At 36.9% G+C, this 14,486-nt stretch overlaps 1 protein-coding gene across 5 annotated transcripts in view; it reads left to right on the top strand.

The window, feature by feature from the left end:
• SUCLA2 (succinate-CoA ligase ADP-forming subunit beta) overlaps positions 1 to 14,486 on the top strand; it is a 68,402-nt gene that overhangs the window by 30,453 nt on the left and 23,463 nt on the right. For all 5 annotated transcript variants that reach the window (XR_010123574.1, XM_063650853.1, XM_054447336.2 and 2 more), the window contains one exon: positions 2,302 to 2,440. Coding sequence is in view for 4 of the 5 variants with exons in the window: in XM_063650853.1 (XP_063506923.1) it covers positions 2,302 to 2,440 (139 nt within the window). In the remaining variant the exon portion in view is untranslated. The remainder of the gene's footprint in view (positions 1 to 2,301; positions 2,441 to 14,486) is intronic.

The following is a 14,486-nucleotide window of genomic DNA, read 5'->3' as shown; positions in this document are numbered from 1 at the left end:
TCTGTCGCCCAGGCTGGAGTGCAGTGGCGCGATCCTGGCTCACTGCAAGCTCTGCCTCCCAGGTTCACACCATTCTCCTTAAACATTTCTTAATGAGAAAACTATGTCAGAATAAGTTTATGGTATTGAAGTACAGCAAGTGCAAGAATTATTATTTTTTTTTGAGACAGAGTCTTGCTCTGTTGCCCAGACTAGAGTGCAGTGGCATGATCTTGGCTCACTGAAACCTCTGCCTCCTGGGTTCAAGCAATTCCCCTGCCTCAGCTTCCCAGGTAGCTGGGATTACAGGCGCCCGCCACCATGACCAGCTAATTTTTGTATTTTTAGTAGAGATGGGGTTTCACCATATTGGCCAGGCTGGTCTCGAACTCCTAACTTCATGATCTGCCCACCTCGGGCTTCCAAAATGCTGGGATTACAGGCGTGAGTCACCGTGCCCAGCCAAGGGCAAGAATTTTGACCGGCACAAAGTTTTAAGGAGATAGAGAAATGTTTCTGATGGAGAGTAAAGCAAATTAATTTTGGCAAATGAATGATATAAATGTTTAAAAGGCACGGATTTGATTTATTAGGTAGTTAAGTGAAGATGATGACTGGAGAGTGAAATTTAGATGAGGAAGAAAATACTTGATTTACAAGAATGCATGGAGGAATAATCTAAGATTATAGCATTTTGCATGATGGTGATGAGTGGAAACAGAGCCTAGCATTAGAAAATTGATGTCATAATGGATTGATCAGAATTAGTTTGTAGTTTTCAAATGTTTAAGCCTAAACATTTGGTTTTAGTTTTTGTTTTTTTAGGTGAGTTGTGACAGCGAAAAACTTTCATAATAAAATGGTACTTTCATATTATTCTTTATTTGAAATAGGTCAAAACAAAAGATTACATTCCTTAGAGCTTTTTTTTTTTTTTTTTTTTTTTTGGGAGACAGAGTCTCACTCTGTCGCCCAGGCAGGAGTGCAGTGGTGTGATCTCGGCTCACGGCAACCTCCACCTCCTGAGTTCAAGCAATTTTTGTGTCTCAGCCTCTCGAGTAGCTGGGATTACAGGCATGTGTCACAATACCTGGCTAATTTTTGTATTTTTAGTAGAGACAGTGTTTCACCATGTTGCCCAGGCTGGTCTTAAACTCCTGGCTTCAAGTCATCCACCCTCTTTGTCCTCCCAAAGTGCTGGTATTACAGACATGAGCCACTGCGCCCAGGCTACATTGTTTAGCTTGATCATTCACTTTACTTATTGGCATTTGACTCTTTGCAAATAACTTCTTCATCTTCAAAGAATTTAAGATTTTTTGTTATTGAAAATCAAAAGAATGTGTTACAACTTTAGATAACAACTGAAAAAGAGGAAAGAATTCTCTATAGTGTTCCTGAGCAGTGGCAGCACTGTTAGAATAAACATATAGACATGTATCCTCTGTACCAGTGGTTCAGAATTGCTTATGGAACTTGAAACATGATAGATGCTTGATCCAGTATATAACTTGTCAACCAGAACTTCTGAGTTGGGACCTTGATATTGTATTGTTTAAAAGCTCTGTGGGTATCTCTATTTGGGAATCCCTCAAGACTAAACTCTTTTATTATATTATAAAGTTAAACATCTTTATCTTTTGGGCCTAGCACAGTGCCTGGAATGTGTTAGGTGCTTGGTACATTTTTGAATGAATGAGGTAACACTCATTTGACTGTATAACATGTATTCTTATTGCTTGGTAGACACTTTATAAATTACACAAAAGGTAAAATAGGGTCTTCTAATATTTTGGCTTTTCTTTGGATCATAAGGGTTGTCAGTCCACATTTTATATTTTTAGTAGAGACGAGGTTTCACTGTGGTGGCCAGGCTGGTCCATAACTCCTGGCCTCAAGTGATCCGGCCCCCTCAGCCTTTGAAATTGCAGGCATTACAGGTGTGAGCCACTGTGCCTGGGTCACATTTTATATATAGTTTTAATAAAATATAAACCTCTTCTTTCAGCTTAGGTTGGCAGTAAAGCTTAGGCAGTATGGACACTATGGAACTGGAATATAGGCCAATGAATGGCAAGTTACTTGATCTCTCTGAATCTCTTTCTTATCTATAAAATGGGCATAATATCTACCTTTTGAAGATTTTGAATAAAAAGTTTTGTTTAAGCATTTAGTAATGGTAGCTGCTATTTCAGTAATTAATGTTTGACTATAAATGACTCATGTTTATCATTTAAGTGATAAACTACAGGCTTTTTATTTATAGTAATGTTGATTAGACATATGCAAACTACCTATAATAAAAAGACATGTTGATTTCAGCTTGCACAGAAGATGGGATTTCCACCTACTATTGTGGAATCAGCAGCAGAAAACATGGTCAAGCTTTACAGCCTTTTTCTGAAATACGATGCAACCATGATAGAAATAAATCCAATGGTGGAAGATTCAGATGGAGCTGGTAAAGTATCTTCTTTTGTCTAACATGATTATGCATTTATTTCTCTAATATGCTTCCCTAAGGAAGTTAAACTCATGGAAGTTAAAGAAGTTAAACTTCTACCTATGTAGAAGCTTTTTAAAAAAAACTAACAGAATGAATATGAACAAATATTAAACCCATTAAAACAAAACACACTATTCAACCCATTAAAACAAACAAACAAAAAATAAAACGAACACCTTATAGAGACGTGCACAGAGGGGTTGGAACTGCACTGTCCAATACAGTGACTATCAGCCAGTTATTAAAATTAATTAAAAATTAATTAAAGTTACATAAGATTTAAAAATGTATTTACTTAGTTGCACTAGTCATGGTTCAAATACTCAACAGCCAAATGTGGTTACCATATTAAGAGAGCACACACACAGAACATTCCCATCATTGCAGAAGGTTTTATTGGGCAGTGCTGGGTTAGTGTATGCAGTGTGGTGGTGATTGAGCTGTAATTTTATGGAATTAGCTATCTGGATATATAGATTGCATACTATATACATTTTGCATCTTTCTTTATTCACTTAATAACATATCCTGGGGAACTCTTTATGTATATGGGGTCTTTATATATTAGGGATGTCAATCTTTTTTCTGACATTTGGCGTGAATCTTTCTCTGAGATTGTCCTTTATTGTTTAATGTTATTTGATTTTTGGGGAAATATTTTTGTTTTTGCATGTACTCAAATCTCTCAAATCTCATTACTTTTTTTTTTTTTTTTTTTTTTGGAGACTGAGTCTTGCTTTGCTTTTTCCCCCACACTGGAGTGCAATGGCGTGATCTGGGTTCACTGCCATCTCCACCTCTTGGGTTCAGGTAATTCTTCTGCCTCAGCCTCCCAAGTAGCTTGGACTACAGGCATGCACCACCGCGCCTGGATAATTTTTTTGTGTTTTTAGTAGAGATGAGGTTTCACCATGTTGGCCACGCAGGTCTTGACCTCCTGACGTTGGGTAACCTGCCTGCCCCTGCCTCCCAAAGTGCTGGGATTACAGGCGTGAGTCACTGCGCCCAGCCGAGTTCTATTACTTTTATGCTGAGAGATTTTTTTATTCTCCATCTTAAGATCAGTAAATATTCATCCTCAATGTGCTCTGTTTTTTGTTTTGGGTCAGTTTAGTCAGTTCTATTTTTTAAATTGTTTCATTTTTTAAGTCTTTAATCAATTAATATTTTACTTTAGCTTTACTTTTAGTTTTTTAGAGTATCTTATGTTTCATTTTTAAGTCTTTAATCAATTAATATTTTACTTTAGCTTTACTTTTAGTTTTTTAGAGTATCTTATTCTACTTTTAGTAATGCTAAAGTAAAGGTTCTGCAGTGAGAACTTTATTTTCTTTTTTAAAACTTTCTAGTAAAACTAAAGTTAGAGTAAATTGCCTTCACTAGGTGTTCCTTATGCCCCCCGCCCCCCCCCTTTTTTTAAATTTAATGGACTACCCAACATTTAGAAAAACACTTTTTTAATCCAAATACTGATTAAAAAAACCTTAATACTGAGTCACAAATTAAAAAGTTTCAGCAGATATCCAAGAATTCATAACACAGATAATGATCTGTAAACACAAAGCAATAACATTGGAAATTAATATAAAATATTACATTTTTAAATTTTTTGAGACACAGTCTTGCTTTGTTGCCCAGGCTGGAGTACGCTGACAGAATCACAGCTCACTGCAGCCTTAAACTTCTGGGTTCAAGCGATCCTCCCTCTTCAGCCTCTTGAGTAGCTGGGACTACAGGCCCATGCCACCACCATGCCTGGCTAATTCTTTTTAAAATTTTTTGTAGAGACGGGCCCTCAATATGTTGCCTAGGCTCATCCAGCTCGTGTACTCAAGCCATCCTCTTACCTCAGCTCCTGAAGTGTTGGGATTAAAGGCGTGAGCCATCACACCCAGCCTATTTTTTTTTTTATTTAAAGAAAATGCTTTAAAATAATTTATGAATTAATGAAGAAATAGTAATGGAAATGAGAAAATATTTCAAACTGAACAACTGCAAGGAATGTAGGAATTGTGAGGAATACTCATTATCAAAGGGGTCAGTTTCTTAATATTTAGGTTGGTGCAAAAGTAATTGCAGTTTTTGCCTTTTTTTTTTTTTAAACGGCAATTACTTCTGCACCAGCCTATATAACTTAAATGTAATTATCTAAGGATTAACTAAAAACTGTCCAAGAACCATCCAAGAGTGGATCCTTATGCAATTTATATGGAAAGTAAAAGGATAAGAATTGCCAATTTTTTTCCTATTCAACAGCATTAATTTAATTTAATGGGTGATGTTTTGCTGAACTAAATCATTCCTTACTGTGAATATGGTACCATGTGTGCTTTTTTCCCCCTTACTTTTAAATTTTGATACAGAAATAAATAGTATAAGGAACTCCCAAATACACTTTACTCAACATTGCCAGTTGTTTACATTTCACCCTGTGTTTTATTCTCTTTCTGCTCTCTTTCTGTCTGTGTACACATGCATTTGTGTGTATAAAAATATAAATATATTTGGAACCATTAAGAGTAAGTTGGAGACATTGTTCTTCTAGTGTCTAAAAACAAGAATATTCTTTTCTTTTTTGAGACAGTCTTGCTCTGTCGCCCAGGCTGGAGTGCAGTGGTGCAATCTCGGCTGACTGCAAGCTCCGCCTCCTGGGTTCTCACCATTGTTCTGCCTCAGCTTGCCGAGTAGCTGGGACTACAGGTGCTCACCACCGTGTCCGGCTAATTGTTTGTATTTTTAGTAGAGATGGGGTTTCACCATGTTAGCCAGGATGGTCTTGATCTCCTGACTTCGTGATCTGCCTGCCTCAGCCTCCGAAAGTCCTGGGATTACAGGTGCAAGCCAAGAACATTCTCTTATATAACCTGACTACATTTATTAAAACCAAGAAATTTAATACTGAGAAAATATTATCTAATTCATAATACATATTCAAATGTAGCCAGCTGTCCTACTGATGTCCTTTATACTATTTTCCCCCAGGACCACCAGGATCACACATTGAATTGAGTTGTCACATCCATTTGACCTGGAACAGATCAGGAAGTTTATTTCTTGATCTTATTTTTTGTTGTTCCTGTTTTTGTTTTTGTTTGTTTGTTTTTTTAAAAGAAGGGGTCATTTACTTCATAGAATGCCCTTCAGTTTGTGTTTCTCTGTTTGATGTTCCTCATGGTGTTTTTTTCCTTCATAGTGCATGATGTCAGGAGGTACATTATGTTGGTTTGTTCCAGTATTGATAATGTTAACTTGGCTCACTTGTTTAAGATAGTTTCCAGAAGGTTTTTTCATTATAGAGTCATTATTTTTTCCCGTTGTAATTACCATGAAATTTGTGGGAAAATATTATATTCCTTGTCAAACTTTTACCCATTAGTTTTGGCATCTGCTGGTGATTTTCTAACTACATCATTCCCTCTATATTTACTAGTTGGCTTTGTATTATACAGAAGAGCTTTCTCTTCTGCTCCATCATTTGTATCAGGATGGACTCATCCATTCTTTAATCAATGAGTTATCCATTTTAATCCTTATTTTGTTACGCAGACTATCCCAGATTTGGCCAGCAGAGGCCACTTTCAGGCTTGCTCCTGTGGCCTCTTTTTTTTTTTTTAAATAAATGAAAAATTATAAATAAAGTTATAATTTAACTTACAATATTGAAACAAATACAGACTTTCAGGAAGTTGTTAAATTAATAGTCTTGTATGCCCTTCACCCAATGATGACTTTTTTTTTTGAGACAGAGTTTTGCTCTGTCACCCAGGCTGGAGTGCAGTGGCACGATCTCAGCTCACTGCAAGCTCCGCCTCCCTGGTTCACGCCATTCTCCTGCCTCAGCCTCCCGAGCAGCTGGGACTACAGGCGCCCGCCACCACACCCGGCTAATTTTTTTTATTTTTAGTAGAGACGGGGTTTCACCGTGTTAGCCAGGATGGTCTCGATCTCCTGACCTTGTGATCCGCCCGCCTCAGCCTCCCAAAGTGCTGGGATTACAGGCTTGAGCCACCGCGCCCGGTCTAATGATGACATCTTATTTAGCTGTATATACCCAAACAGTTAGTTGACATTGGTTCATTACTGTTAGCTAGACTAAATATTTTACTTAGTTTTCACCATTTTTTTTAACATTTTAAACCTACAGTTATTTGGGTGTATATGTATAATTTTATTTAATTTATTCCATACATAGATTTGAGTAGCCACTACCACAATCAAGATACAGACTGTTCCATCAGCACAGGAGACCTCTTTGCATTCACATCCTCCACCTGTGCCCTAGAAATCACTAGGCTATTCTTCATCCTCTATAGTTTTTTTTTTATTTTGAGAATGTTATAAAAATGCAATCATATAATATATAACCTTTAAGGTTGACCTTTTTACTATACATAATGCCTTTGAGGTCTATCCAGGTTGTTGCATCTACCAATAGTTTCTTTTTCATTGCTGAGTAGCATTCCACTGTATAGAAGTACCTGATTTCATTCACCCATTTACACTTTGAAGGACATTTGGGTTATTTCCAGTAGTTTGCTATTACCAACAAGCTGCTACAAACGTTTGCAAGGTTTGTGTGACTGTAAGTCCTCCCTTTGTCCTTTTGATATGTCCATATTATTATTTGAGCAAGCTTTATATTTTGTGCAACAAGATATTCCAGGATTATCTTCTGTTTTCCTTGTCACAGTTTGGCAAGCCACCTTTTCTCCAAAGGACTCTGGCTTTTTTTTTTTGTGGAAAACGATATTTATTAATAGGTACCAAGATAGACATACTACTTAATGCATATTGCTAATATTGTGTCACTGCTTCTAGGCCTTTTCAACAAACAGAACCAAGAAGTATGTGTGTGTGTATGTGTATGTATATGTTTGTACACATACATAAAAACACACCTATGTTTATGTCTGTTTTTTTTTGTTTGTTTGTTTTGGGACAGAGTCTCGTTCTGTTGCCTAGGCTGGAGTGCAGTGGCGTGATCTCAGCTCACTGCAACCTCTGCCTCCCGGGTTCAGGGGATTCTCCTGTCTCAGCCCCTGAGTAGCTGGGATTACAGGCATGTGCCACCATGCCTGGCTACTTTTTTGTATTTTTAGTAGAGATGGTGTTTCTCCATGTTAGCCAGGCTGGTCTCAAACTCTTGACCTCAGGTGATCCGCCCGCTTCAGCCTCCCAAAGTGCTGGGATTATAGGCGTGAGCCACTGCGCCCGGCCTTCTGTGTTTTTAAAAATCTCCAAATTTATACTGATAACTCTAATTCCACTTGAGTTCTTCAAGGTTCATTCTAGTTTTACCACTTTCTATGTTTATAATTTTCTTATTCAACATTTACATAAATGGCTTTTATTAGCTTCAATATAGTTACTCATTTTGTTACCAAAACACCAGGGGTTTGGTCTAGGTCCTGCTGCACAGAAAGCTAGTCACTGAGAAGTATTGCCAAAGAAGAAGGGTTTAATTGGATGCTGCAGCTGAGGAGATAGGATCTCAGTCTCAAATCTATCTCCCTGACTGACAAACCAGGGGTTTATATGGCAGGGAAGAAACGTAACAATGTGTAAGAAAACAAGAACTAGGGAGGGGCAAGGAAGCAGTCATGATGAATAAGTGGATTCATCATGACTCCACTTATTCTCATTGTCTGGATGTGGCGATCTGGTGAGTTGCAGTTCTTCGATACATTTTTTTGAGAGGTCCCAAGGTCCCTTCCTGAGGAAAAACTCATAAGTTTTAAGCTTTAAGACCAGAAAGGTCAATTTCTGTGTTTATCCAGAAGAACAGTCTATGGGACTGTTGGGTCAGTTTCAGTCTTCCCTTTCTATTTATCAGTTCCTCAATCATGAGGAATCCAGTCATTGGTCTTTCTGGCTGCTTCATGCTGAGGAAGGGTGTCATAGGCAGCTCCATACCATAGGTGACCATGTAGCCACCCAGGAATCAAAGGTTCACCTAATAGAGTTTCTTCTGACACATAATATTTCTCTCTCTGGCGTACCACTTCCACCAAAGACAAATCACAGCAGGATCTACCTGCAAAATAAGCTTCTACCAATCTACCTGCAAAATAATCTTCAGTCCCATATACTTGGCCTGATTACCCACACACAGTGTGACAAGAATCATTGCCCATAGATTCTTCCAAATTGGCTTTGCTGGAACATTTCACAAGGTCATTTGAGTCAAAGTCCTAGGAAAATAGCCAGTTCCTCCGGCTGTGTCCCATTACAAAAGAAAACAGGTTTTTATTAAATGTATGCAAACAAACACATTTTCCATGAATTAAGAATATTCACAGTTTCCAAATTCTGGAGAAATTAGGCAGAGAGAGAAATATGCCTCAAATTCTACTTATAAAAGTATCCTCTACTCAATACACTTAAAGTATATATCAAGGCTATATATAGCTCAAAAGGAACATATTCTCCAGACTCTGAAAAACAAAAAACAAACAAAAGAATCATCAATATTTCAAACAAAAAAAGCCATAAAAATTATTTCAGTCTTCATTATTTCAGTCCATGCAATGAACTCCTGCTCTGCTTCATATTGGGTTAGCAATCTTTATAAACACATCAGCTCTTTAATTAGAGTCCTGGAAGGTCTCTCTAATCCAGGGGCACAAACTCCAAAGTTTTTAGAAACCTGCATTAAAGGGTCCTTTTCATGAACTCCTCCAAAGAAGCAAGCCCTGGGCCATACATAGGTGATTATAAGTCACTTTTTGAGGAGATTCAAAGCAGTATATCAATTGTGGATGTCGAAAGTCATAAGACAGTCATAAAGACAGTTGATAAGGATATTTGGTTACTTGTGTGGCATACAACAATTTAACATAATCATAATTACTACTGACAACATATATTAAGACACATCAGAATTTCAGGAATGTCATGCAATCCTGGAATGCATATTAACAACATATCTATATAAATATAACCCAAAGACAGTTAAATACTACTTCACATTTGATAATGCTTCCTGTATAATTCTAACATAACAAGCCTAATAAGCCTAATATATCTCTCTTGGATGTCAGGGAACCTAATATCCAAAAAAAATAGTTTGAGGTCAAAAAGACTGAATTTAGATCTTGAAATTTTGCTTATAGAAAGTTTGCCAAATATCAAAGTTTTAAGACACTTGTTATCACAAAATAGAATCACAAAGTCACTGTAAAATGTCATTCATTTAGCCAAAATTATACAAAAACATTTACTCTTTGATAGAGAGGAGACTCATTTTCCTAAGCAATAAGATGTAATAAAGATAGCATGCCAACTAAACCTGTCTGGCCCCTTCCCCTCCATTTTCTCCCTGCAACTTACTCAGAAGGTAAACAAAATCTTTTATCTCTTAATATTACACAAACATTTTGTTCAAAAGCAAAAACCAAAATTTTCCTTTATATGATATATTATTAAAGTTAATAAAACTGTATAAACAAATCTAATTTTAATCAGTTTGACCATAAGGTAAGATTTCCATAAACTTTTAATTTATGGTCCCAATTTTCTTTTTAAAGAGCATATCAGTGCTCCAAGAAAACCATGTTCTTCTAACACATAGACCCAGATGCTGGCCTTGCATCAGTGTGCTTTTGGTATTAATGTTTAATTTATAGAAAACTTCTGATCTTATCCCTCAAAATCAGCCTTTACAATCTTACATGGCTACCTCTTCCGCAGTGATCCCTGGGCCTAGAGGGACTGAATCGTTTTAACTTCTGGCCCTGTGTCTTATAAAAGCAGTTCATTATGAGTATTAATCTTCAAACCAGTGCAACACCTGCACATATTCTGTTTACAAATACACATGAAAGCCCATCATTGATAAATGTCTTGGGATCAAAAGTCACTAGAAAGTCTCTTTTTTTTTTTTAACTACTAAATTCAAATGAATATCACTTAATTTTAATAATGGTCAACACAACTAAATTAGTTTGAGGAGAAATCCTAATCAATATAATTTCCTTAATGACAGGGCCAGTCTTTTCTGAACATTAGAACTTTGTACTCACATCACAGTTTTTCTTCATTAAATTATTGATTGAATTGAATTATCTTAGATATAAACATTTAAACATTTTTATTCTCACCTACTTTTTCCAAATAACAGAATATATAATGTACTGTTCAGAACTTGTCTTTTATTATTATTTGTGTGTGTGTGCCAGAAACCTTAAAGCTGTTGTAGTTCTTTAGATCATTAGAGGTAAGCAAAATCCACCAAATTTTAAATGGCTGGTGTCCTCTATCAATTTTTAAAGGCTTGACCAAAGTAGCTTAGGAACTTTAGATAAATAGGGCAAATTGTAGAACCAAATAAAAGCTTTCCATTAGAAACTTAAAAAGTTATGGTTTTATATATATGCATACACAAGCAAAACCCACAGGAGAACAACAGCAAACAAATGAAAATTAGAAGCAAAAACAAACAGGAAACCCAGCCCTCAATCTTTCCCCTACTCAGTCTACCCTGGAGGCTACAGTGTTACCCAGAACCTCCCAAAAAACCACATGATGCATATTTTATTCCTGGTACACAATTCAATAACCTTAAGTCCACCAATATCACCATACATCCTGTGCAATAAAGAAATTCTCTCTAGCCCATGACCAGTAAATACTCCAGTGCCAGCAGTATCCATGCAAAACAACTAACATAGTGTGAAGCAATGCAAGCATGTATGTGAAATATGAGTCCATACTAGATCTGGCTTCATGCTTAACTATTAAGAATTGCTAAATTGCTGATGCATTTCTTTACAATGTTTCTTATTTTACCTTCATCAAGACTAAGAGCTTTAACTATGAAATGTTAATTAGCCAAATTTCTCTCTTTCTCAGGTTTTAAAGAATCTATTATCTAAACTCTTCTGTGTTCTGTTTTCTCTTTTTGTGCATGAAGACAGACACACTGGAAAACCAGAAAAGCTACATATGACTTACACAGACCATCCATGACATGCCTGGGCTTTCCAATCAGTCCCAGATTTTTTTCCTCTTCCTCCTCCTCCTCCTCCTCCTCCTTCTCCTGGGCTTTCCGATCAGTCCCAGATCATCATCATCATCCTCCTCCTCCTCCTCCCCTTCCTCCTCCTCCCCTCCCCCTCTCTTCCTCCTTCTCCCTACTCCTTCTCCCTCTCCCTTCTTCTTTCTTATTTCTTTAAATAACATCATTTTACTCCAGGACAGCAATTTACCATACAAGATCCTTTCACGTACAAAATTATTATCTTTTCTTTATAACCTTCCTTACCAAAAATACATGATCATCATATACATAATTTTTTTCACACCTTTCTCCCCCACTTGTTTCCTTACTACCTTGTTTCATAAAAAACGTTTTCAAGCCCATAATTTGAATTAACTTTTAGATAACTTCTGAATTAAACAAAATTATTATTTTTCTCATAACATTTTTTTGGGCACATTTTTTAAACAGAATTATATATTATTTCTTATCCTTAGTAACCTTAAATGTTAGTGAAACCCTAGAAAGCAATCCTGAACTATATTAGCATTTTATAGATGAGAACAGTTCCACAATTTTTAGAAACATATTTCCCTATGTCACAACCCTTTCTTAACTGGAAATGACCCAGATATCCAATGAGCATCAAAAATAATTACACAAGAAGTTTACCTAAAACATTTATCCCAATTACAAGTATTCAGTTCTTTCATTTTTAAGTTTATCGAGATTACTTCTGAAAACATATATTAGATGCCATCATTTAAAGTTATTTCCTTATTAACCATTTTATAATCTATGAATATCAGTCATTCACTGAAATAAGAACTTTAAAGTTAACTACATAGGCATTTTCACCAATAACTTTTCATTAAACCAATAACTTAATTAGTCTTATCAAAAAATTTGCACAAAGATCATTTTGTTTTGGCTGGGTTTATAGTTTTATAACCTTCTATGCCAAACCCTGACACCTCAAAATATCTACCAGAGACAAATATAAAATCTAGGCAAAAATGTATGCTGACAATTCTGAAGACATTGCTATTTTCATTTTACTAACAATTTTAAAGCTAGTTTGTTTAGTAAAGATTTACTTAACTCACATGAACTTAAAAATTGCTTGGACTTAATTTATGAGTGCTCTTTTACTTATAAGCCAATTTGGTAGACACAACATATAACAATAAGTGTACATACAGATAAACACATCTAGACATGTATGTATACACGCACACAAATGAAAATCCAGTAGTGTTTACCTTGGAACTCTAGCCATGAGATAGCAATACAAACTCACTGATTTTACATGGTTACATTTTGTTTACTCCAATAGGTAATCCACTGAAAGCTGTGAACCAAAACTTTGGGTAAAGCAGTTTTCATGGCAGTTTGATTTTTTAAAGGCCAAACCTCCCCAGACTCCAAAGAACACTGGGGCCAAACATCAGCAAAGGAGAACATCACATACTAACCAGGCTCAATCCTGCTTAGCGTAGCAGCACAAAAGTCTTGGTAACATACAACTCCATCCCACTTTTTCATTCAGCAGCAAACTCCAGATTCCAAACAACACTGGGACCAAACAGTATTGCAAAAGTGTATCATTTTACCAAATTCTAATTTCTCATGACTATATAAAACACACACAATCACCCAAACACAATCCAACTGCTACAGCAACAAACAAGCCCCAAAAGTGTCCAAACTGAAACACTTGAGGTGCTTCCTCTCTCCATTAGTTGGGCTTGGTCAACTGCAAACAAAAATTTCTTAGGAATTTCCCAAATTGAGAGGAGCTGATCCAACTGTCCGGTACCCACAAAGGTCACTCACTTGCACGGACACAACACGCAATTACAGAAAAACCTCCAAGAATGTTCTTACTGAAACAGTTAGGGTTCTTCCCTCTCTCAGTCATTTGGGCTTGTTCAATCTACAAATGAAAATTCTTTAAAGATTTCCCAAATTGAGAGGAGCAAATCCTTATGTCTAGGCCCATAAAGGACACTTACCTATATCGATGCAATGTCAAGTTTCAAAGGCAGTTCTAATGAGGCAATCAGGAATGTGGTTGGGGCCGGCTGTGGTGGGGCCAGAGAGACTGACACCTTCAGCCAAAATTGGGTGGGCAGCTGCTTAGGATGGTTTCTGAGTCTCCCCACCCACATCAGCTGAGTCACAAGCAACATGTTCCCTGTCAACTAACCAAAATCTGTTACGGAATCACTAGGGGTTTGGTCTAGGTCCTGCTGCTCGCCACGCAGAAAGCCAATTACTGAGACAAGTATTGCCAAGGAAGAAGGCCGGGTGCTGCAGCTGAAGAGATCGGAGCTCAGTCTCAAATCCATCTCCCTGACTGGCTAAAACTCGGGGTTTATATAGCAGGGAAAAAAAATGTAACAATGTGTAAGAAAATAGGAACTAGGGAGGGTCAAGGAAGCAATCATGATGATTGAGGGGTCCAGAGTCTAGTCTCATTGTCTGGATGTGGTGATCTGGTGAGTTTCAGTTCTTTGATACATTTTTTTGAGAGCCCTGAGGGTCCCTTCCTGAGGAAGGAACTGAGATAAAACAAATGTAAGCTTCAAGCTTTAAGACCAGAAAGATCAATTTCACTGTTTATCCAAAAGAACAGTCTGTGGGACTATTGGGTTGGTTTCAATTTGCTCATATATTTTTGTTGTTCTTTCCTACCCATAGATGAAGATTTACCAACATTGACACTATTGACATTTTAGGGTAGGTTGATTTTTTTGTTGTTATGGGAGGCTGTCCTGTGCTTGGTCGGATGTTTAACAGGATGTTTATCCAGTAGCATTCAGGTGCCAGTAGCAACCTCCATTTGTGACAAACAAAAATGCCCCCAGACATTTCCTGATGTCCCCTGTGGAACAAAACTGCCCCTTCTTGACATTTACTACTTTAGATTCAGATTTCCACGTTACATCCCTGGAGCCTGAAGAACTTTCTGTAGCATTTCTCTTAGCGCAGGTCTTCTAGTGATGAATATTGTTTCCATTA

The sequence above is a fragment of the Pongo pygmaeus genome, chromosome 14 (assembly GCF_028885625.2).
Source record: "Pongo pygmaeus isolate AG05252 chromosome 14, NHGRI_mPonPyg2-v2.0_pri, whole genome shotgun sequence".
NCBI lineage: Eukaryota > Metazoa > Chordata > Mammalia > Primates > Hominidae > Pongo > Pongo pygmaeus.
This window is presented reverse-complemented; position numbering and strand designations above follow the sequence as displayed.